At 44.5% G+C, this 26,105-nt stretch overlaps 1 protein-coding gene across 6 annotated transcripts in view; it reads right to left on the reverse strand.

Moving 5' to 3' along the window:
* psd3l (pleckstrin and Sec7 domain containing 3, like) overlaps positions 1-26,105 on the reverse strand; it is a 165,499-nt gene that overhangs the window by 81,642 nt on the left and 57,752 nt on the right. For 3 of the 6 annotated variants that reach the window (XM_055875450.1, XM_055875452.1, XM_055875453.1), the window contains one exon: positions 3,293-3,487. In XM_055875450.1, the coding sequence (XP_055731425.1) occupies positions 3,293-3,487 (195 nt within the window). Of the gene's footprint in view, positions 1-3,292; positions 3,488-14,205; positions 14,311-26,105 lie in introns of those variants that run through there. The other 3 variants (XM_055875451.1, XM_055875454.1, XM_055875455.1) reach the window with 2 other exon arrangements.

The following is a 26,105-nucleotide window of genomic DNA, read 5'->3' on the forward strand; positions in this document are numbered from 1 at the left end:
CTCCAAGTTGATGTCATGGTTAAACTGAGACAGCTATATGACATTGGGGCGGCCGGTAGCCTAGCGCTTAGAGGTGAGCCAGCAACCGGAGGGCTGCCAGTACGAATCCCGGGTCTGATGGGAAAATCTGTGAGGAAGTGAGCTGGCAAACAGAGGGTTGCTGGAATCAAATCCTAGATGCCATTGCCTGCCATTGTGCAAGGCACTGAGCCCCCCACAAAGTGGAAGTCAAATTTCGATTGGACCTTGTGATCTTAAATTGCCATGAACAGCAAGATAAACCACTATAGTACTGATCAGTCAGTGTGCCCTGAAAGTAACTTTATACTACACGGCCAAAAGTGGACACGCCTTCAAATTAGTGGATTCGGCTATTTCAACCACACCTGTTGCTGACAGGTGTATAAAACTGAGTACACAGCCATGCAATCTTCATAGACAAATATTGGCAGTAGAATTGGCCCTTACTGAAGAGCTCAGTGACTTTCAACGTGGCACCGTCTTACTGCCTTTTAACAAGTCAATTCGTAATTTCTGCCCTGCTAGAGCTGCCCCAGTCAATTGTAAGTGCTGTTATTGTGAAGTGGAAACGTCTAAGAGCAACTACGGCTCAGCTGCAACGTGATAGGCCACACAAGCTCACAAAAAATGGGACTGCCCAGTGCTGAAGCGCATAAACATTGTCTGTCCTCAGTTGCAACACTCACTACCAAGTTCCAAACTGCCTCTGGAAGCAACGTCAGCACAAGCACGGTTTGTCGGGAGCTTAATGAAATGGGTTTCCACGAGCAGCCGCACACAAGCCTAAGATCACCATGCGCAATGCAAAGCGTTGGCTGGAGTGGTGTAAAGCTCGCCGCCATTGGACTCTAGAGCAGGGGAAACGCGTTCTCTGGCATGATTGGTGTTCCGACGGACAAAGGAGTTTGGTGGAGGAGTGATAATGGTCTGGGGCTGTTTTTCATGCCCCTTACACGGAACCCAAACCGGCTGCGCGAGTGCGCCATCGTGCATAAATGTATTTTAACTTATATGGTGATCGCATCTAAACTTTCATTGTATTACCACGACTACCGGCAAAACAGTTTGTCTTCCAATCACCCACGTGGGTATAACCAATGAGGAGATGGCACGTGGGTACCTGCTTCTATAAACCAATGAGGAGATGGGAGAGGCAGGACTTGCAGCGCGATCTGCGTCAGAAATAAGAAAGAGTTCTATTTTAGCCCTTGGCGTCGCAGACGCTCGTTGGCGCGTGCGAGCAGTGTGGGTGCAATAATTGAATAACATGGATTTCTACATTTATTTTGCGACGTGTCCGGTCAGCATGTTAGCGTTCAGATTTCCCTTCCCTGGAACTACGGCATACAATGCCATTCTAGAAGATTCTGTGCTTCCAACTTTGTGGCAACAGTTTGGGGAACTCCCTTTCCTGTTTCAGCATGACAATGCCCCGGTGCAAAAAGCGAGGTCCATACAGAAATGGTTTGTCGAGATCGGTGTGGAAGAACTTGACTGGCCTGCAGAGGCCATCGAACACCTTTGGGATGAAATGGCACGCCGACTGCGAGCCAGGCCTTATCGCCTAACATCAGTGCCCAAACTCACTAATGCTTCTGTAGCTGAATGTAAGCAAGTCCATGTAGTAATGTTCCAACATCTAGTGGAAAGCCTTCCCAGAAGAGTGGAGGCTGTTATAGCAGCAAAGGGGGGACCAACTCCATATTAATGCCCATGATTTTGCAACGTAGTGCATCTTTAAGCATCTCACATCTGGTGAGGTCAGTAGCGAGTCATGTAGTAGAATCTAATCCTTGAGACAGGACAAGCATATACTATTTCTTTGTAGTGCTTGTCACCACACACACACACACACACATCAACCCTTGTGCAGCCTAGACACAAAATAATAATTTATAGAATGTGGTATGTAATCAATACCACTGAGGGGTCACATTTTGGGGCATTTTGAAGTGTTTGTCTGACAGGCCTGTGAGAGGTGTGTGTGTGCGCTGCGGTTATTGCAGGTGGAGAGGAGGAGGTGCTATTTTCCTGGAGTGAGGGGGTGTATGAAAGGATTGGGGTCCTAGAGGCAGAACAGCTGCATCCCAGGGCAACGTTCAGGCCTGGCAGGGAAGCAGACCCGCAGCATTAGGAAATTGGATGAGTCGCTAGAACCAAAAGAAATCCTGACCAAAGCTACATTCCAAATGGCACCCTATGCCCTATTTAGTCCACTCCTTTTGACCAGGGCCCATAGAGCTAGTGTCAAAAGGAGTGCACTAAATAATGAGGCATTGGCGACGCAACTAGAAAGTGATGAGACCACAAATGCGTAAATTGAGTAAGCACAAAGACCAAGCCTGTTACGGCGGCTGTTTAGCCAGGACTATTTTTGATGCCAGCATGCAAGTAAAATACTGGATTTTTGCATGTGTGGGATTTCTAGGGTGGGAGATCGTGTTTGTTAACCTTTCATTGACTCATCACAAATAGGGAAAAAATCATAACCATCCGCACCACAACATTTTCAGCAAAGAGCAGTAATTTCCCTGTCAAAAACGGTGTTTTAGTTTAGCAGTGATATTACGCTGGTAAACAAACAAACGCCAGCTAACTTTGTAGCCATAGATTGTGCACCTTCTATTGTTTAGCTAAGTAGCTAGCTGGTTGATGGTTTTCCTTATGTAAGCAGAACAGATGAAAGCAATATTCACCTCAACAAATGCTGTTTACATTGATATCAATACTGAATAAAGCAGTTAAGGGGCCTCGTGTGCACCCTTACATTTTTCACTTAATTTAAGGGGGAAATTCACCTTAAAATGTTTTGCACAACTAACTTAAAGGAAAAAAGGAAACTTTAAGAGAAAAGGGCGAAATTAACTGAGATGTTTTATGCAACCGAGCCCAGGTCCTTGACCACAGAGTCTGAGAAGGAGTGGAGGAGACCTGGGGTAGGTACCAACAGTAGAGGACATAAAGGAGACCTGGGGTAGGTACCAACAGTAGAGAACATAAAGGAGACCTGGGGTAGGTACCAACAGTAGAGGACATAAAGGAGACCTGGGGTAGGTACCAACAGTAGAGAACATAAAGGAGACCTGGGGTAGGTACCAACAGTAGAGAACATAAAGGAGACCTGGGGTAGGTACCAACAGTAGAGGACATAAAGGAGACCTGGGGTAGGTACCAACAGTAGAGAACATAAAGGAGACCTGGGGTAGGTACCAACAGTAGAGGACATAAAGAGACCTGGGGTCGGTAACAGTAAAGGGTATGACCCACTCACTTCTTGCCCAGGTGCTTGGCCACGTCGGAGCGGCGAAAGCCCTCCAGGTGGTAGAGCCGTCGTGCGAGGCGCTGGGCCCCCTCTTGGTCTCCTCGGTTTCCATTGAGCAGTGTGTCCGTGCTGTCCTTCAGCCGCTCCGTGCTGCCCATGTCTGAGTCCCAGTCCGACAGCGCCGTCTTCAGCCCTGCATCACTGCTGGGAGAGAAGGATGGGAGAGATGAGAAATAGAAAGCGAGCAAGAGGGAGAGTGAAAGAGAGATGTTTATCAGGGCACAATAACCAAGCCCACACATTACCTCAAACACAAATAACCCTGGTCAAACCTGTCGCCTACAAGTCAACACACAAATCTAGAACGTAGAGCACACCTTGAAGGGCTTGCAATGGGGATCAGAAACCTAGAGATGAATCATGTCAAACTAGGGCTGTATTCATTCATTCATGGAAAAACTAAAACATGCATTTCTAAAAATTGACAAGTTCAGGTTTGTCCCTCCCCGTTTCAGCCTGTTAGATTCTGTGTGAATACACCCCAGGACAGAGTGGAGGTGGTCAATACTGCAACATCACTTATATCTGGTGATCAGACATCTTTAGGTTTTACTGATGGCTAGAAGAAAAACCTATCCCACCTATCTATTCTACAACAGAAAAAGTAATGCATGTTAATGCCGACCCGTCACCATCTCATTATGTGATGCTGCTTTTCAACCCAGTTCTGTGCTTTTCTTCTGCCTGACACTCATTTGAAACGTTTCATATAAACTCCTTGAAGAGAAATCAGATTGCAGTGACAGTGGAGCCTGGGAGTCAAGTGCTTATTTTGTAGTTCACCTTTCATTCCTGGCAATGTCATGTCAATTGCTTTTACCTGCTGGGAAGATAATGGCTCCATATTAAGTTCATGCTGATGGGTGAAATAAAGACAGACAGTGATGGTGGCAGTATTAGCACTGGGATCACCTTCTCATTGACTCAACATTAGAAGTGACGCCAAGTACAAATAGTGCACTTCCTACACACTGCTAGGCTAAATACAGCTGATTGTCTTTCAAACGAGGCCAGCCTGTCAATTAACAACAATTTTTTATTTATAATGACGACCTGGACCTAGACTAAGAAAGGAATCCATCTTACATCTAACCAGACAGTCCAACATTTAAAAAATACAAAATAAAATCACCATGAGTGGGCATCGGGGGGGGGGGGGGGGGGTCGTCAAACTAGACAGATACACCATCAGTGAGTTGAGATGATGTAATGGGGTATATGCAGTATGCAGCATCTAAACCCAGTACTGGATCAGAGGAGCAGGTTCTGCTGCTTCACAGATAGAACACAGTGGATCCACTCACAATACAGAGATAGAGAAAAGGAGGGAATGACAAGGACCAGCTAGAACCAGCCATTAGGGAGTACTCGCACAGGGCCGGCCCAGATGAGAGGGAGTGTCAGTAGCAATTAAGCTGTAACATCCAGGGTGTGTGTGCTGCTCGGTCCATTTCTCTCCAGCAAGGCTGGCACAGCGGGCGGGTGGCGTGATGAACCATGATGAATGGCAAGCGATTTAATGTTGCACAAGGACAACCGCTAAATAAAAAATGAAATTTGAACAAAACTGTAGAGTTGAGAAACAACTTGAGTTCCTAACTTCTGTGCAAATGTTGGCCTACTGTAAGTTGGTTCATTGGTAGTAACACAATTAATTGAATCACTCTCAGGCGTAAAATCCTACTGTCATTGGAGCGCAATATCCAGTAATGGAGTTGAAAGGTCAGCTGGTATGAAAGGTCTATTTCTATCAGACACACTGCACCAGGAACTTCGGACAACTGCAATACTAATGTGCTTAATAAGAGTGTAAAACATGGAGCAATACCACATGACTGTAGAGATAGTAATAGTGGGCTTTTTCAACACTGTACTGGGTAAAAAAGATAAACCAATAGTTTATACTGCACTGCCACCTGTTGATCGTACAAGCACACAGCAGTACAACAGCCTACATTTCTACTACAGAGACCTATGTTTTCAATGTTTGGAAATTACAATGTACTACTATCGCAATTAAACCACTGCAAAAAAGGGACATGTGGAAGACAGAGCAAAACAAGTCAAACTAAATGGCCCTGTTCATCCAGAGGAGCATTCATTAGGGAACAATTTGGAACAGCATGTGAAATAGGTTTATGATATATAAGGTATCATGCCAGCTCTATTCAGAGTAACTATCTGCAACATTTGCATACTGAACGTGGCCCTGAACATCAGGCAGGACTAGAGAAGGCCACTGTGACAGCGTTTCCCATTTGCATCGCATTTCCCTACGTCAACATACCGGTGTTTAATCCCGTCATTTTACTACAACCCACTGCTCTAAAAACAAAAATGTGGTTTAGTACACTGTCTAGTGCTGTGTGTGTCTGCCTGCCTTCTTTATTAAGCAACAGTATTTGTATCATACCCATTACCACCTGGATGGATGGATGGCACGCATCATACCCATTACCACCTGGATGGATAACACGCATAAAGATGAAGCAGATACTAAACTACAGGACTGTTTTCCTAGCACAGACTGGAATATGTTCCGGGATTCTTCCTTTGGCATTGAGTACACAACATCAGTCACTGGCTTCATCAATAAGTGCATCGATGACGTTGTCCCCACAGTGACTGTACGTACATACAGTTGAAGTCTGAAGTTAACATACACCTTAGCCAAATACATTTAACTTCACTAGGGTAGGGGGCAGCATTGGGAATTTTGGATGAAAAGCATGCCCAAATGAAACTGCCTGCTACTCAGCCATAAAAGCGAGAATATGCATATAATTAGTAGATTTGGATAGAAAACTCTGAAGTTTCTAAAACTGTTTGAATGATGTCTGTGAGTACAACAGAACTCATATGGCTGGCAAAAACCTGAGAAAAAAGTCCAACCAGGAAGTGGGAAATCTGAGGTTTGTAGTTTTTCAACTCTTTGCCTATCGAATACAGTGTCTATGGGGTCATATAGATATAAAACAGTCTTTAGAACCTTGTTTGAGGCTTCTACTGTGAAGTGGGGGCGAATGAGAGGGGATTGAGTCAGAGGTCTGTCAGAGAGCCACGAACTGGCCACACAAGTTCACGTGATAGTTAGCTTGCGTTCCATTGCAATTCTACAGACAAAGGAATTCTCCGGTTGGAACATTATTGAAGATTTATGGTAAAAACATCCTAAAGATTGATTCTATACATCGTTTGACATGTTTCTACGGACTGTAACGGAACTTTTTTGACTGTCTGCACCTAGTGATCGCGCCCCATGAATTTTGATTACTGGGCTAAACGAGCAAACAAAAAGGAGGTATTTGTACATAAATGATGGACATTATCAAACAAAACAAACATTTATTGTGGAACTGGGATTCCTGGGAGTGCATTCTGATGAAGATCAAAAGGTAAGGGAATATTTATAATGCTATTTCTGACTTCTGTTGACTACACAACATGGCGGATATCTGTTTGGGTTGTGTTGGTCTCTGAGCGCTGTACTCAGATAATTGCATGGTGTGCTTTTTCCGTAAAGTTTTAAAAAAAAAATCTGACACAGCGGTTGCATTAAGGAGAAGTGGATCTAAAGTTCCATGCATAACAGTTGTATCTTTTAGCAATGTTTATTATGAGTATTTCTGTAAATTGATGTGGCTCTCTGCAAAATCACCGGATGTTTTAGAACTACTGAACATAACGCACCAATGTAAACTCCGATTTTTGGATATAAATATGAACTTTACCGAACAAAACATACATGTATTGTGTAACTTCTCAGGCCCAGAAGATATGATATGCATATAACTGATAGATTTGGATAGAAAACACTATAAAGTCTCCAAAACGGTTAAAATAGTGTCTGTGTATAACAGAACTGATTTGGCAGGCGAAAACCTGAGAAAAATCCATTCAGGAAGTAGGATTTTTTGGGGTTTTGTAGTTTTCTATTCAATGCCATTACAGTATCCATTGACTTAGGACTCAAATTGCCGTCCCTATGCCTTCCACTAGATGTCAACAGTCTTTAGAAATTGTTTCAGGCTTGTACTCTAAAAAATGAGGGAGTAAGAGCAGTCTGAATGAGTGGACCCTGCTGTGTCACAGAGCTTTTTCATGCGCACGACCGAGAGAGTGCCTTTCATGTTTAGAGACTTTATCGAATAAAAGGAACATTTGAGTAAATGAATGTCTTCTGAGTGCAACCATATGAAGATCAAAGGTAAGGGATTAATTGTATCTCTATTTCTGACTTGTGTAACTCTTCTACTTGGTTGGTTACTGTTTGTAATGATTTGTCTGCTGGGGTATGTTTTTAAATAATTGTATGGTATGCTTGCGCCGTAAAAGCATTTCTTAAATCTGACACCGTGGTTGGATTCACAAGAAGTTAATCTTTAAACCTATGTAAAATATGTTTTGTTTTCTGAATTTTTATAATGAGTATTCCTGTATTTGAATTTGGCTTTTAGCTCTTACTTACATCTGCTGCGGAGAGCATGATCACAGTCGTCCGGAACAGCTAATGCTCTCATGCATGTTTCAGTGTTACTTGCTTCGACGCGAGCTAAATCACTTCTATGCTCGCGTCGAGGCAAGTAACACTAAATGACTACCGACCCGTATCACTAACGTCTGTAGCCATGAAATGCATTGAAAGGCTGTTCATGGCTCACGTCAACACCATTATCCCAGACACCCCAGACCCACTCCAATTTGCATACCGCACCAACAGACCCACAGATGATGCTCTCTCTATTGCACTCCAAAAGGAACACCTATGTGAAAATGCTATTCATTGACTATAACTCAGCGTTCAACACTGTAGCCTCCTCAAAGCTTATCAATAAGCTAAGGATCCTGGGACTAAACACCTCCCTCTGCAACTGGATCTTGGACTTCCTAACGGGCCGCCCCCAGGTGGTAAGGGTAGGTAACAACACATCCGCCACACTGATCCTCAACACGGGGGCCCCTCAGGGGTGTGTGCTCAGTCCCCTCCTGTACTCCTTGTTCATTCATGACTGCACAGCCAGGCACAACTCCAACACCATCATTAAATTTGCTGATGACACAACAATCACCGACAACGATGAAACAGCCTGTAGGGAGGCTAGAGACCTGACCACGTGGTGCAAGGAAAACAACCTCTCCCTCAATGTGATCAAGACAAAGGAGATGATTGTGGACTACAGGAAAAGGAGGACTGAGCACGCCCCTATTCTAATCGATGGGGCTGTAGTGGAGCAGGTTGTGAGCTTCAAGTTCCTTGGCGTCCACATCACCAAACTAACATGGTTCAAGCACACCAAGACAGTCGTGAAGAGGGCACGATAAAATCTATTCCCCCTCAGGAGACTGAAAAGATTTGGCATGGGTCCTCAGATCCTCAAAAGGTTTTACAGCTGCACCGTCGAGAGCTTCCCGACGGGTTTCATCCCTGCCAGGTATGGCAACTGCTCGGCCTCCGACCGCAGGCACTACAGAGGGTAGTGCGTACGGCCCAGTACATCACCGGGGCCAAGTTTCCTGCCATCCAGGACCACTATACCAGTCATAGACTGTTCTCTCTTCAACCGCATGGCAACGATACCAGAGGCCCAAGTCTAGGTCCAAGAAGCTTCTAAACAGCTTCTACCCCCAAGTCATAAGACTCCTGACCAGCTAATCAAAAGGCTACCCAAACTATTTGCATTGCAGCCCCCCCCCCCCCCCCTACGCTGCTGCTACTCATTATCTATGCATAGTCACTTTAATAACTCTACCTACATGTACATATTACCTCGACACCGGTGCCCCCGCACATTGACTCTGTACAGGCACCCCCTGTATATAGCCCCGCTATTGTTATTTACTGCTGCTCTTAAATCATTTGTTATCCCTTGCTTTTTTTTGTTTGTATTTTCTTAACTGCATTGTTGGTTAAGGGCTTGTATGTAAGCATTTCACTGTAAGGTCTACACCTATTGTATTTGGCACGTGACAAATAACATTTGATTGATTACTTTTTCACAGCAGCCACAATAAAAGCAGGAAGATGTGATCCTGGGAGACTAAAAGGAGGAGCTTGTCCAGTGATCCTGGAAGGCTAAAAGGAGAAGCTTGTCCAGTGATCCTGGAAGGCTAAAAGGAGAAGCTTGTCCAGTGATCCTGGAAGGCTAAAAGGAGAAGCTTGTCCAGTGATCCTGGAAGGCTAAAAGGAGAAGCTTGTCCAGTGATCCTGGAAGGCTAAAAGGAGAAGCTTGTCCAGTGATCCTGGAAGGCTAAAAGGAGAAGCTTGTCCAGTGATCCTGGTAGGCTAAAAGGAGAAGCTTGTCCAGTGATCCTGGGAGCCTAAAAGGAGGAGCTTGTCCAGTGATCCTGGGAGAATAAAAGGAGGAGCTTGTCCAGTGATCCTGGGAGACAAAAAGGAGAAGCTTGTCCAGTGATCCTGGAAGGCTAAAAGGAGGAGCTTGTCCAGTGATCCTGGAAGGCTAAAAGGAGAAGCTTGTCCAGTGATCCTGGGAGAATAAAAGGAGGAGCTTGTCCAGTGATCCTGGGAGAATAAAAGGAGAAGCTTGTCCAGTGATCCTGGGAGAATAAAAGGAGGAGCTTGTCCAGTGATCCTGGGAGAATAAAAGGAGGAGCTTGTCCAGTGATCCTGGGAGAATAAAAGGAGGAGCTTGTCCAGTGATCCTGGGAGAATAAAAGGAGGAGCTTGTCCAGCGCCTTATATCATACTAATTTTGATGGATATTTTCTAAGAGTGAGATGTGTACTGGATCCGAACGCCAGGCGCTCCACCCACAGCAGTGTTGTACTTGGAAAGCTCTCTGGCAGAGGCCCAAGGGCTAAAGAGCTGGACGGATATATATGGGGTTGCATCCCAAACGGAACCCTATATAGTGTACTAAGTAGTGTGTGTGGGTGGGGTGGAGACGCTCTCCACTTTGACACCATCCTCTGACTCATCCTCAAAACACACGTTGCTATGCAGAAATGTTTTTTATGCGAGGCAACAACGTGTATTGATCTGTGAAATGGTGTTAGGTTACAAGGAAAAAAATGTTATTTTTGAGTTCTTAGTGCCTTCAGAAAGTATTCATACCCCTTGATTGATTCCACATTGTTGTTTTACAACCTGAATTTATTTATTTTTTTAAATATATTTCCCACCCACAAACACATAATGACAAAGTCAAAACATGTTTAGAAATTGTAGCTAATTTATTGAAAATGAAATCTCATTCATATACGTATTCAACCCTGAGCCAATAAATGTTAGAAGAATCCCCTTTGGCAGTGATTACAGCTCCGAGCCTTTCTTGGTTGCACACCTGGATTGTACAATTGTCCATTAGTCTTATTAAAATTCTTCAAGCTCTGTCAAGTTGGTTGTTGATCATTGCTAGACAGCCATTTAAGTCTTTCCATTGATTTTCAAGCCGATTTGAGACAAAACTGTAAATAGGCCACTAAGGAACATTCACTGTCATCTTGGTAACCAACTCCAGTGTATATTTGGCCTTGGGTTTTAGGTTGTTGTCCAGCTGAAAGGTGAATTCATCTCCCAGTGTCTGTTGGAAAGCAGACAGAACCAGGTTTTCCTCTAGGATTTTGCCATTTATTTGTATCCCCCCCCAAAAACTGGCCAGTCCTTAACGATTACAAGCATACCCATTACATGATGCAGCCACCCCCATGTTTGAAAATATGAAGAGTGGTACTCAGTGATGTGTTGGGTTTGCCCCAAATATAATGCTTTGTATTCAGAACATGAAGTTAAAATTACTTTACCACATTTTTTGCAGTATTACTTAGGTTCCTTGTTGCAAACAGGATGCATATTTTGGAATATTTTTGTTCTGTACAGGCTTCCTGTTTTTCACTCATTTAGGTTAGTATTGTGGAGTAACTACAATGTTGTTGATCCATCCTCAGTTTTCTCCTATCACAGCCATTAAACTCTAACTGTTTTAAAGTCACCATTGGCCTCATTGTGAAATCCCTGAGCGGTTTCCTTCCTTTCTGGTAACTGAGTTAGGAAGGACACCTGTATCTTCGTAGTGACTGGGTGTATTGATACACCATCCAAAGTGTAATTAATAACTTCACCGTACCCAAATGGATATTCAATGTCTACTTTTTTACACATTTACCAATTGGTGGCCTTCTTTGCAAGGCATTGGAAAACCTCCCTGGTGTTATGATTGAATCTGTTCTTTAAATTCCCAACTTGATTGAGGGACCTTCAAGATAATTGTATGTGTGGACTACAGAGATGAGGTAGTTATTCAAAAATCATGTTAACCACTTTTATTGAAAATAGATTGAGTCCATGAAACTTGTGAAGCACATTTTTATTCCTGAACTTATTTAGGCTTGCCATAACAAAGGGGTTGAATATTTAGTCTCATGAAATTTCAGCTTTACATTTTTTATTAACATTTCTAAAATGTTCTACAAAAATGAAAAATATGTCCACCTTGAAATGATGGCGTGTAGCTCAGTGACACAAAAACCTTATTTCATCTATTTTAAATTTAGGCTGTAACATGTGGATAAGTAAAAGGGTGTGAACACTTTCTGAAGGAACTGTATACTGTGAAAATACAAAACGGTTTCAATTCCAGCACCACAGCCCCAGTGAAGAATTCACATTCCTGGGTCAGTGGAGCAATGTAAGACAAACGAAAATTCACTATTGAAGGTTAGACAAAACCAAGTTTTTCATAGTTCTGCATTTAACTGAGCAAATGGTAGTCACACGTTAAAGTTAACTGATTGTTAATTTAGCGCAAAAAGACAGCCTTTGTTTCAATAACTGTCTGTCGAGTAGGCCCAAGTACTTAAACTTTTGTTTTTTATACAACCAATAACTGAAGTTGTACAGCCAATTCAGTGACCCTAAAACATCTATTTCTAGAGCTATGCACCAACCAAAACTATAATAAAGCTATACACAGTCTTTTTTGAAACTATGATTTTTCATTAGGGAGTTTACAGTGCGTTTTGGATTGTGGATCGGGCACTAAACGCAATGTAAAATAACACAGATGTATTTGAGGGAAACAATTAGTGAAAATACTTTCTGCTGCCCGAGCCTAATCCTTAAAATGGCACCTAAACACAATTTGGCTGCTTGCACTATGGAACCGTGGCACTACTAATCATGGTATTTACAGTAGATGAATGCCCTTGGTTTCAATTATTTAATTTAGAAAAAGCTTACTGAAAATACATTGAGGCCATGACAGAAAAGGTGAACTTGCTCAGGAGTCCAGTCTACTCTATCATTTTATAACTCGAACACTTCCCAATTTTATTTCTTAACAAATATGGCTACAACTTTTGCTAAGTAAAATGTAGGCTAGTGCCCTTATCTATGAAACAGTGTTTGTCGGCGCCAGCCTGGGGTGTTACTGACTGGGATGTTGCTTGGACGGTAGGTCCATTTATTCAGTTCTCCTCAAGTGCTTGATTTAATGTCAGCACTCCTCCGACCATAGCAATGGACCACTGTTTACTTAACCTAGCACATTCATCTCGTAGGCATGTGTCCTAAAAAAAAGCATGCTTGAATTCATACACAAAGGTTATCCGTGAGTGAGAGTTAAGGATGCTGTTCTAGATTTCTACCACTGTGTGGCACAACTAAGTGAAAACCAAGGGAGATTCAGCTTCATGCATTGTACAGCTGCCAGATGGGTTATAAAGGTTTATCATCTTGTTCCTAGGAAATCACCTCATTCTTATTCAACTGTATTGCAAGACATGGACTACAAACTTGTTTCTTCAAAATTGGACATTGCTTCACTGACTCATCCCTCAAGGAGTTATCTAGGTAACAGCTATGCCAGGTATCCTTTGCAAATCCAATGCAATACATCAAAGAATGTCTGGCATTCTTCACTTAGGATAGCCCAGCATAAGCACACACACAGTCCAGTTGATTTAGCCAGATAAAAACAAATACTATACAGCCTTTTCAATATAGCTTCAGTCAACTGGACTTTTTAGAGTATTTGTGAGTCAAAATCTAGGTTATTTGCATGTGTCATTTTGCCAATTACAAAATAGTAGCAGGAAGAGCTTATCGCTAAGACAGCTAAAATGTTAATAGGAAATAAGCAGACAAAAGATCATCAAAAGCTTGAATGTATGACTATTTTAGTCAAAGCATCCATGGCATTAGTAATGTGAAAGCAGAACACACTAAATTGACACAGTGGTTGACGTGATGAATGTGATATCCCTGACGTGGAGCGAAACAATTGGTTTTAATCGTATGGAAATAATTTAAATAGTTTTGCATAAATGCAACCATGAACTGCACGCATCGTTTGATTAAAACGTATCGTTTAATTATAGACAATAACAAACAGTTGGTTTGGTAATCACGTGCTTCGTTCTGACTGTCACGCAATTCCAGGGTAATACAGAATGTATTTTGTTATTTTGAAAGGATATTCACTAAAACAACGAATATACGTCATGATTCCATGCATAAAAGACAGACAACAAAAAGAGCTCCGTTTAGTGAGTAACGTTAGCGGCACAAATGTTACCGTTGAACGTTACATGGGCTGCGTTAAGTCAGGCAGGCCAATTCTGATATTTTCTCAATTGGTATTTTGACCATCCAGAACAGTTCTGAAAAAAATTCTGATGTGCTTGGTCAATAGACCAATTAGTGGACAAATATCAGATTTGGGCTGCCCGTCTAAACATAGCTGTTTCGTGAAGTGAGAAATTAGACATTACTGAGAGAAGAAACCTGTTGAAAATCCCTCTCTTTCTCCCTCTCCCTCGAAATGACACTCATACGCTCCACCCTCCTAAAAAGACAACAGTGTAGCCTACTTGCCAACTTGTAACTGTGCCATGGATAAACTCACCTTCCAAACATTCCTGCGTCCCGTTGGTTATACGTCACATTTAGTGAATTGTTGGTTGTGTTTCATGCGAGTAAATAGCACTAAGTCGTCTCATCGCAAGTTGGAATTCAATTCACCACCGTGTCAGTGTTTCATCCAACAACAAAAAACTTTACCTGCTGCGAGATTGTCCACAGATATCCAACAATTAAGTCTGAATACGTAGCTTTAAAACGACTACGGTAAGTTATTCGCGTGCATTCCAGTCCAAATGTATAGAGTGCAGCTCATGCTGTGTATTAGTACCGCGCGCAGTCCACAATACGTTTGTTCAACGAAGAAGAAAATAATTTTACTTTGTTGAATCTCGGCTCATCTCCTACTAGGCTGAAATGTGGAGGCATTTCCCACAAACCATTGCATCCAGATAGCGAGTACCGAAAGAAGAGAGTCCCGTCAGAGAGCAAGAGGCGAAGCGAGAAGGTTCACTCCCGTCAAAATCTGTCCACGATATGCAGACAGCCTGCCTTCCCGCCTTTGGGACAACGACTCCCATTGTTAAAGCGGAAACAAGATAATCTCGTCATTATACAGTATCTCTGGTCCCGTGCATTGAAACACACATCAGAGAAAGTTATAACATCCTGCCTCCCCGCGAGTTGCAGCACAACTTCCCCTTCAGCGGAATAGGCAAGGAGTGTAAGAACAGAAGTAATGAAAGACGGATGCTGAAAATGAACACTTCAATCTGCTCATCCATCGGACTTGCCCAAGTATATCTAATTTATGTTAATGGTTATGTTAATGAATTATGGTTTGGCATTCTCCATCTTTGGGATTAACATGGACAATAAACTATTCGTCATTTTAATCGACTGCATTTTGTCTGATGAGTCATACCAAAACAAACCTCCATTTTAAAGCAGTAAAGCCTCTTATATAGGTCTAAACTAGAAAAGAAAACACAGACCATTTCTCGACCACAATAACCCTTATTTCAGCCAAACAGGCAATAACAAAAATACACAGTTGATCCTCCTAGGATCAAGATAGAGACAAAACAAACCATTTGCATACAGCCAGTGTATAATCAGCATTTAGAAGGCTTTTACTGAGCATTGAAATCATGTGTCATTTGGTCTGAAAATGAGAAACCACTGCAATTACAGAACCAACTCATCTGTGACGTTGGGTTGGATGTTCCTCAATTCTGTCAATTCAACTTAAGGTTGCAACATTTTGGAATATCAAAACGAAATTAACCTTTCATTTGAATGACAATGAATAATCAAGAACCTCAAAATCTGCACTGCACTAAAATGTAGGCCTAAGCCTATTGCATGAAAACCCTCCAGCAAAAACAGCTTTAAAGAAAAAACACAAGCTCATCGTCACTCAAGCTCAGTCTAATAAAGCAAATGACGGACCCTTAAACCATTCAATTATCTATAACACAAACAAACCCCAGCTTAAGCATTCAGAGACAGATAAAGTAAGCTGACCACTCTCTGGTGATTGACCATTGAAACACCACAAGGGAAAACCAGCATGGGAATGTGGTGAATGGATAACTTGAATGCCTCATCTACTCTGCCAATGATTGTCTCTCTGTCACTGTCTGTAACCACAGGCAGACCAAGCCAGCGGTGTTCTGCTCTGTATTCCCAAGTCTCCAGAGGGTGTGTCCAAAAACAGCTGCCAGAGATATCCCAGCAATGACTCACTGTCGTCTCGCCCATCCATGGTCTCACTCGTCTCATTAGACGTCCTGGAGGCCTCCTCCATCTGGGACAATGGAGGATCAGGGGCCTGTGCACCAAATGGCACCCTATACCCTGTGTCGTGAAATACTTTTGACCAGGGCCCATATGGTTCTGGTCAAAAAGTAGTGCACTATACAAAGAATAGGGTGCCATTTGGGGCACATGCATGGTTCTGTTAAAAAAACAGTAGCAGTTACTAGAACCAACAGAGAAGCAGTTGCTAGAGCCAACAGAGTAGCAGTTACTAGAGCCAACAGAGTAGAAGTTACTAGAGCCAACAGAGTAGAAGTTACTAGAACCAACAGAGTAGCAGTTACTAGAACCAACAAAGCAGCAGTTACTAGAACCAACAGAGCAGCAGTTACTAGAGCCAACAGAGTAGAAGTTACTGGTGCCAACAGAGTAGAAGTTACTAGAGCCAACAGAGTAGAAGTTGCTAGAGCCAACAGAGTAGAAGTTGCTAGAGCCAACAGAGTAGAAGTTGCTAGAGCCAACAGAGTAGAAGTTACTAGAGCCAACAGAGTAGAAGTTACTGGAGCCAACAGAGTAGAAGTTACTGGAGCCAACAGAGTAGAAGTTACTGGAGCCAACAGAGTAGAAGTTACTGGAGCCAACAGAGTAGAAGTTACTACAGCTAACAGAGTAGAAGTTACTAGAGCCAACAGAGTAGAAGTTACTACAGCTAACAGAGTAGAAGTTACTAGAGCCAACAGAGTAGAAGTTACTACAGCTAACAGAGTAGAAGTTACTGGAGCCAACAGAGTAGAAGTTACTGGAGCCAACAGAGTAGAAGTTACTGGAGCCAACAGAGTAGAAGTTACTGGAGCCATCAAGCATATGCAATTTAATTTCTTCTGCTTAGCAGTACATTTGTCAGTGGAGCGCTCTCACTAGCACAATTTGAGCTGCACTAAAGAGCTGTCACATGGACTAACTAAACGTTATTAATATTGCATTTGAACTTAACTCGGATGAAATAAATCTATTCTCATTGTCCACAAACGGGGAGGATCACTTAGCAGTGTTTATGCCTGCATGTGGCAGAAGATCAAATCCTAATAGTCTGACACCAGCACGTCTCCACCCCTACTTTCTCAAACCTCCTCCAACACCATAGTCTTCTTACATCACCATTTGCAATACTACATTGATTGACAGATAAAACCCTGTCAGTCACTAAAACTGGCTGACACTGGTTCATAAAAAACATGAAGCGGGTTTTTATCAAAATCGACATACAACTGTAAAAATTGACAGCGTATTCATTCATTACTGTACATGGCCTATGGGGGGGGGGGAGAAATCGACCCACCCAATGTTACCAGCACCGTGCTCTACAGTATAACTCACCAGCCTAATGTTACCAGCACCGTGCTCTACAGTATAACCCACCAGCCTAATGTTACCAGCACCGTACTCTACAGTATAACCCACCAGCCTAATGTTACCAGCACCGTGCTCTACAGTATAACTCACCACCCAATGTTACCAGCACCGTGCTCTACAGTATAACTCACCAGCCTAATGTTACCAGCACCGTGCTCTACAGTATAACCCACCAGCCTAATGTTACCAGCACCGTGCTCTACAGTATAACCCACCAGCCTAATGTTACCAGCACCGTGCTCTACAGTATAACCCACCAGCCTAATGTTACCAGCACCGTGCTCTACAGTATAACCCACCAGGCTAATGTTACCAGCACCGTGCTCTACAGTATAACCCACCATCCCAATGTTACCAGCACCGTGCTCTACAGTATAACCCACCAGCCCAATGTTACCAGCACCGTGTTGTACAGTATAACCCACCAGCCTAATGTTACCAGCACCGTGCTCTACAGTATAACTCACCAGCCTAATGTTACCAGCACCGTGCTCTACAGTATAACTCACCAGCCTAATGTTACCAGCACCGTGCTCTACAGTATAACCCACCAGCCTAATGTTACCAGCACCGTGCTCTACAGTATAACTCACCAGCCTAATGTTACCAGCACCGTGCTCTACAGTATAACTCACCAGCCTAATGTTACCAGCACCGTGCTCTACAGTATAACTCACCAGCCTAATGTTACCAGCACCGTGCTCTACAGTATAACTCACCAGCCTAATGTTACCAGCACCGTGCTCTACAGTATAACTCACCAGCCTAATGTTACCAGCACCGTGCGCTACAGTATAACTCACCAGCCTAATGTTACCAGCACCGTGCTCTACAGTATAACTCACCAGCCTAATGTTACCAGCACCGTGCTCTACAGTATAACTCACCAGCCCAATGTTACCAGCACCGTGCTCTACAGTATAACTCACCAGCCCAATGTTACCAGCACCGTGCTCTACAGTATAACTCACCAGCCCAATGTTACCAGCACCGTGCTCTACAGTATAACTCACCAGCCCAATGTTACCAGCACCGTGCTCTACAGTATAACTCACCAGCCCAATGTTACCAGCACCGTGCTCTACAGTATAACTCACCAGCCTAATGTTACCAGCACCGTGCTCTACAGTATAACTCACCAGCCTAATGTTACCAGCACCGTGCTCTACAGTATAACTCACCAGCCTAATGTTACCAGCACCGTGCTCTACAGTATAACTCACCAGCCTAATGTTACCAGCACCGTGCTCTACAGTATAACTCACCAGCCTAATGTTACCAGCACCGTGCTCTACAGTATAACTCACCAGCCTAATGTTACCAGCACCGTGCTCTACAGTATAACTCACCAGCCTAATGTTACCAGCACCGTGCTCTACAGTATAACTCACCAGCCTAATGTTACCAGCACCGTGCTCTACAGTATAACTCACCAGCCTAATGTTACCAGCACCGTGCTCTACAGTATAACTCACCAGCCTAATGTTACCAGCACCGTGCTCTACAGTATAACTCACCAGCCTAATGTTACCAGCACCGTGCTCTACAGTATAACTCACCAGCCTAATGTTACCAGCACCGTGCTCTACAGTATAACTCACCAGCCTAATGTTACCAGCACCGTGCTCTACAGTATAACTCACCAGCCTAATGTTACCAGCACCGTGCTCTACAGTATAACTCACCAGCCTAATGTTACCAGCACCGTGCTCTACAGTATAACTCACCAGCCTAATGTTACCAGCACCGTGCTCTACAGTATAACTCACCAGCCTAATGTTACCAGCACCGTGCTCTACAGTATAACTCACCAGCCTAATGTTACCAGCACCGTGCTCTACAGTATAACTCACCAGCCTAATGTTACCAGCACCGTGCTCTACAGTATAACTCACCAGCCTAATGTTACCAGCACCGTGCTCTACAGTATAACTCACCAGCCTAATGTTACCAGCACCGTGCTCTACAGTATAACTCACCAGCCTAATGTTACCAGCACCGTGCTCTACAGTATAACCCACCAGCCTAATGTTACCAGCACCGTGCTCTACAGTATAACTCACCAGCCTAATGTTACCAGCACCGTGCTCTACAGTATAACCCACCAGCCTAATGTTACCAGCACCGTACTCTACAGTATAACCCACCAGCCTAATGTTACCAGCACCGTGCTCTACAGTATAACTCACCAGCCTAATGTTACCAGCACCGTGCTCTACAGTATAACTCACCAGCCTAATGTTACCAGCACCGTGCTCTACAGTATAACTCACCAGCCTAATGTTACCAGCACCGTGCTCTACAGTATAACTCACCAGCCTAATGTTACCAGCACCGTGCTCTACAGTATAACTCACCAGCCTAATGTTACCAGCACCGTGCTCTACAGTATAACTCACCAGCCTAATGTTACCAGCACCGTGCTCTACAGTATAACTCACCAGCCTAATGTTACCAGCACCGTGCTCTACAGTATAACTCACCAGCCTAATGTTACCAGCACCGTGCTCTACAGTATAACTCACCAGCCTAATGTTACCAGCACCGTGCTCTACAGTATAACTCACCAGCCTAATGTTACCAGCACCGTGCTCTACAGTATAACTCACCAGCCCAATGTTACCAGCACCGTGCTCTACAGTATAACTCACCAGCCCAATGTTACCAGCACCGTGCTCTACAGTATAACTCACCAGCCCAATGTTACCAGCACCGTGCTCTACAGTATAACTCACCAGCCCAATGTTACCAGCACCGTGCTCTACAGTATAACTCACCAGCCTAATGTTACCAGCACCGTGCTCTACAGTATAACTCACCAGCCTAATGTTACCAGCACCGTGCTCTACAGTATAACTCACCAGCCTAATGTTACCAGCACCGTGCTCTACAGTATAACTCACCAGCCTAATGTTACCAGCACCGTGCTCTACAGTATAACTCACCAGCCTAATGTTACCAGCACCGTGCTCTACAGTATAACTCACCAGCCTAATGTTACCAGCACCGTGCTCTACAGTATAACTCACCAGCCTAATGTTACCAGCACCGTGCTCTACAGTATAACTCACCAGCCTAATGTTACCAGCACCGTGCTCTACAGTATAACTCACCAGCCTAATGTTACCAGCACCGTGCTCTACAGTATAACTCACCAGCCTAATGTTACCAGCACCGTGCTCTACAGTATAACTCACCAGCCTAATGTTACCAGCACCGTGCTCTACAGTATAACTCACCAGCCTAATGTTACCAGCACCGTGCTCTACAGTATAACTCACCAGCCTAATGTTACCAGCACCGTGCTCTACAGTATAACTCACCAGCCTAATGTTACCAGCACCGTGCTCTACAGTATAACTCACCAGCCTAATGTTACCAGCACCGTGCTCTACAGTATAACTCACCAGCCTAATGTTACCAGCACCGTGCTCTACAGTATAACTCACCAGCCTAATGTTACCAGCACCGTGCTCTACAGTATAACTCACCAGCCTAATGTTACCAGCACCGTGCTCTACAGTATAACTCACCAGCCTAATGTTACCAGCACCGTGCTCTACAGTATAACTCACCAGCCTAATGTTACCAGCACCGTGCTCTACAGTATAACTCACCAGCCTAATGTTACCAGCACCGTGCTCTACAGTATAACTCACCAGCCTAATGTTACCAGCACCGTGCTCTACAGTATAACCCACCAGCCTAATGTTACCAGCACCGTGCTCTACAGTATAACTCACCAGCCTAATGTTACCAGCACCGTGCTCTACAGTATAACCCACCAGCCTAATGTTACCAGCACCGTACTCTACAGTATAACCCACCAGCCTAATGTTACCAGCACCGTGCTCTACAGTATAACTCACCAGCCTAATGTTACCAGCACCGTGCTCTACAGTATAACTCACCAGCCTAATGTTACCAGCACCGTGCTCTACAGTATAACTCACCAGCCTAATGTTACCAGCACCGTGCTCTACAGTATAACTCACCAGCCTAATGTTACCAGCACCGTGCTCTACAGTATAACTCACCAGCCTAATGTTACCAGCACCGTGCTCTACAGTATAACTCACCAGCCTAATGTTACCAGCACCGTGCTCTACAGTATAACTCACCAGCCTAATGTTACCAGCACCGTGCTCTACAGTATAACTCACCAGCCTAATGTTACCAGCACCGTGCTCTACAGTATAACTCACCAGCCTAATGTTACCAGCACCGTGCTCTACAGTATAACTCACCAGCCTAATGTTACCAGCACCGTGCTCTACAGTATAACTCACCAGCCTAATGTTACCAGCACCGTGCTCTACAGTATAACTCACCAGCCTAATGTTACCAGCACCGTGCTCTACAGTATAACTCACCAGCCTAATGTTACCAGCACCGTGCTCTACAGTATAACTCACCAGCCTAATGTTACCAGCACCGTGCTCTACAGTATAACTCACCAGCCTAATGTTACCAGCACCGTGCTCTACAGTATAACTCACCAGCCTAATGTTACCAGCACCGTGCTCTACAGTATAACTCACCAGCCTAATGTTACCAGCACCGTGCTCTACAGTATAACTCACCAGCCTAATGTTACCAGCACCGTGCTCTACAGTATAACTCACCAGCCTAATGTTACCAGCACCGTACTCTACAGTATAACTCACCAGCCTAATGTTACCAGCACCGTGCTCTACAGTATAACTCACCAGCCTAATGTTACCAGCACCGTGCTCTACAGTATAACTCACCAGTCTAATGTTACCAGCACCGTACTCTACAGTATAACTCACCAGCCTAATGGTACCAGCACCGTACTCTACAGTATAACTCACCAGCCTAATGTTACCAGCACCGTGCTCTACAGTATAACTCACCAGCCTAATGTTACCAGCACCGTGCTCTACAGTATAACTCACCAGCCTAATGTTACCAGCACCGTGCTCTACAGTATAACTCACCAGCCTAATGTTACCAGCACCGTGCTCTACAGTATAACTCACCAGCCTAATGTTACCAGCACCGTGCTCTACAGTATAACCCACCAGCCTAATGTTACCAGCACCGTGCTCTACAGTATAACTCACCAGCCTAATGTTACCAGCACCGTGCTCTACAGTATAACCCACCAGCCTAATGTTACCAGCACCGTGCTCTACAGTATAACCCACCAGCCTAATGTTACCAGCACCGTGCTCTACAGTATAACTCACCAGCCTAATGTTACCAGCACCGTGCTCTACAGTATAACTCACCAGCCTAATGTTACCAGCACCGTGCTCTACAGTATAACTCACCAGCCTAATGTTACCAGCACCGTGCTCTACAGTATAACTCACCAGCCTAATGTTACCAGCACCGTGCTCTACAGTATAACTCACCAGCCTAATGTTACCAGCACCGTGCTCTACAGTATAACTCACCAGCCTAATGTTACCAGCACCGTGCTCTACAGTATAACTCACCAGCCTAACGTTACCAGCACCGTGCTCTACAGTATAACTCACCAGCCTAATGTTACCAGCACCGTGCTCTACAGTATAACTCACCAGCCTAATGTTACCAGCACCGTGCTCTACAGTATAACCCACCAGCCTAATGTTACCAGCACCGTGCGCTACAGTATAACTCACCAGCCTAATGTTACCAGCACCGTGCTCTACAGTATAACTCACCAGCCTAATGTTACCAGCACCGTGCGCTACAGTATAACTCACCAGCCTAATGTTACCAGCACCGTGCTCTACAGTATAACTCACCAGCCTAATGTTACCAGCACCGTACTCTACAGTATAACTCACCAGCCTAATGTTACCAGCACCGTACTCTACAGTATAACTCACCAGCTAATGTTACCAGCACCGTGCTCTACAGTATAACTCACCAGCCTAACGTTACCAGCACCGTGCTCTACAGTATAACTCACCAGCCTAATGTTACCAGCACCGTGCTCTACAGTATAACTCACCAGCCTAATGTTACCAGCACCGTGCTCTACAGTATAACTCACCAGCCTAATGTTACCAGCACCGTACTCTACAGTATAACTCACCAGCCTAATGTTACCAGCACTGTGCTCTAACCCAGTGAGCCATTGGAACCGTACTGAAACACAACTTGTCATACTCTAAGTTATTTACTGTACCGCAACGTCCCAAATGGAACTTTATTCCTGATTTAGTGCACTACTTTTGACCAGGGTACTATGGGCCCTGGTCAATAGCGCACTATACAGGGAATAGGGTGCCATTTGGAGCACGGCCTGAGAGATTATTAATAATTCGGTTTGGTTTCTGATGTCATTACAGAAAACAAAAGGGGTGGAGGTGCTAAAACACATTGTGATTACTTTAGTACAGTAAACATGATCATTTACATTCATTTCCTCTGACATCTAAAGAGGGAACTACACAGCATGAGGAAGTTCTTGTCGTCATGACAACCTGTATACATACTACTCCAGCAAACACAAAGTATGCTTCTCACTTCATCCAAATGAAACCTGCTTATGACTCTCTGCTTGCATGAGAAACACGTGAAGGGATTTAATTGCAGTGAAATTGTTTTTAGCCGAATACTTTGCATGTGAAGAATGTCTCTAAATGTGTTCTATGGGTTTATGCCACAAAATATATTTTTCAAGACATATAAAACTAAACAAACAACAAACAGGCATCCTAAATAAGTGCTTTTTACTGGAAGATGTGAATAAGAGAAGAGGTGGATGTCTTGTATACCAACTATGAGAGGGGATTCACAGCGACTATAAACCACCAGTTTCGCAACATCACCATGAGATCTTTCTACACGCTTGAATCCAAACAATAATACCGGCTCCAATTCAAATAAACTCAATAGTCACCATGCTACCACCAACACTAAACCAAATCCATGTGAGTGGTGCTTGAGCACCGACCCCTGAAATATTGGTTGATCTAACAAAGTGAGGCTATTGAGACTTATTTTTAAAGTCTAGTGGAAGATGGGGCTACAAAGCAGCACAGGCAGGCATTTCTCCGTCTGACTAGCCTAGTGGAAGATGGGGCTACAAGCAGCACAGGCAGGCATTTTCTCTGTCTGACTAGTCTAGTGGAAGATGGGGCTACAAGCAGCACAGGCAGGCATTTTCTCTGTCTGACTAGTCTAGTGGAAGATGGGGCTACAAGCAGCACAGGCAGGCATTTTCTCTGTCTGACTAGCCTAGTGGAAGATGGGGCTACAAAGCAGCACAGGCAGGCATTTTCTCTGTCTGACTAGCCTAGTGGAAGCTGGGACTAGGCAGTACAGGCAGGCATTTTCTCTGTCTGACTAGTCTAGTGGAAGATGGGGCTACAAGCAGCACAGGCAGGCATTTTCTCTGTCTGACTAGCCTAGTGGAAGATGGGGATACAAAGCAGCACAGGCAGGCATTTTCTCTGTCTGACTAGCCTAGTGGAAGCTGGGACTAGGCAGTACAGGCCGGCATTTTCCCTGTCTGACTAGCCTAGTGGAAGCTGGGACTAGCTAGGCCACCATTGTTCCTGTTCCCAAGAAAGCTAAGGTAACTGAGCTAAACGACTACCGCCCCGTAGCACTCACTTCCGTCATCATGAAGTGCTTTGAGAGACTAGTCAAGGACCATATTACCTCCACCCTACCTGACACCCTAGACCCACTCCAATTTGCTTACCACCCCAATAGGTCCACAGACGACGCAATCGCAACCACACTGCACACTGCCTTAACCCATCTGGACAAGAGGAAAACCTATGTGAGAATGCTGTTCATCGACTACAGCTCAGCATTTAACACCATAGTACCCTCCAAACTCGTCATCAAGCTCGAGACCCTGGGTCTCGACCCCGCCCTGTGCAACTGGGTACTGGACTTCCTGACGGGCCGCCACCAGGTGGTGAGGGTAGGTAACAACATCTCCACCCCGCTGATCCTCAACACTGGGGCCCCACAAGGGTGCGTTCTGAGCCCTCTCCTGTAATCCCTGTTCACCCACGACTGCGTGGCCATGCACGCCTCCAACTCAATCATCAAGTTTGCGGACGACACTACAGTGGTAGGCTTGATTACCAACAACGACGAGACGGCCTACAGGGAGGAGGTGAGGGCCCTCAGAGTGTGGTGTCAGGAAAATAACCTCACACTCAACGTCAACAAAACAAAGGAGATGATTGTGGACTTCAGGAAACAGCAGAGGGAGCACCCCCCTATCCACATCGACGGGACAGTAGTGGAGAGGGTAGTAAGTTTTAAGTTCCTCGGCGTACACATCACGGACAAACTGAATTGGTCCACCCACACAAACAGCATTGTGAAAAAGGCGCAGCAGCGCCTCTTCAACCTCAGGAGGCTGAAGAAATTCGGCTTGTCACCAAAAGCACTCACAAACTTCTACAGATGCACAATCGAGCATCCTGTCGGGCTGTATCACCGCCTGGTACGGCAACTGCTCCGCCCACAACCGTAAGGCTCTCCAGAGGGTAGTGAGGTCTGCACAACGCATCACTGGGGGCAAACTACCTGCCCTCCAGGACACCTACAACACCCGATGTCACAGGAAGGCCAAAAAGACCATCAAGGACAACAACCACCCGAGCCACTGCCTGTTCACCCCGCTTCCATCCAGAAGGCGAGGTCAGTACAGGTGCATCAAAGCTGGGACCGAGAGACTGAAAAACAGCTTCTATCTCAAGGCCATCAGACTGTTAAACAACCATCACTAACATAGAGTGGCTGCTGCCAACATACTGACTCAACTCCAGCTCACTTTAATGATGG

This window comes from Salvelinus fontinalis, chromosome 21 (genome assembly GCF_029448725.1).
Source record: "Salvelinus fontinalis isolate EN_2023a chromosome 21, ASM2944872v1, whole genome shotgun sequence".
In the NCBI taxonomy this organism is placed as follows: Eukaryota; Metazoa; Chordata; class Actinopteri; order Salmoniformes; family Salmonidae; genus Salvelinus; species Salvelinus fontinalis.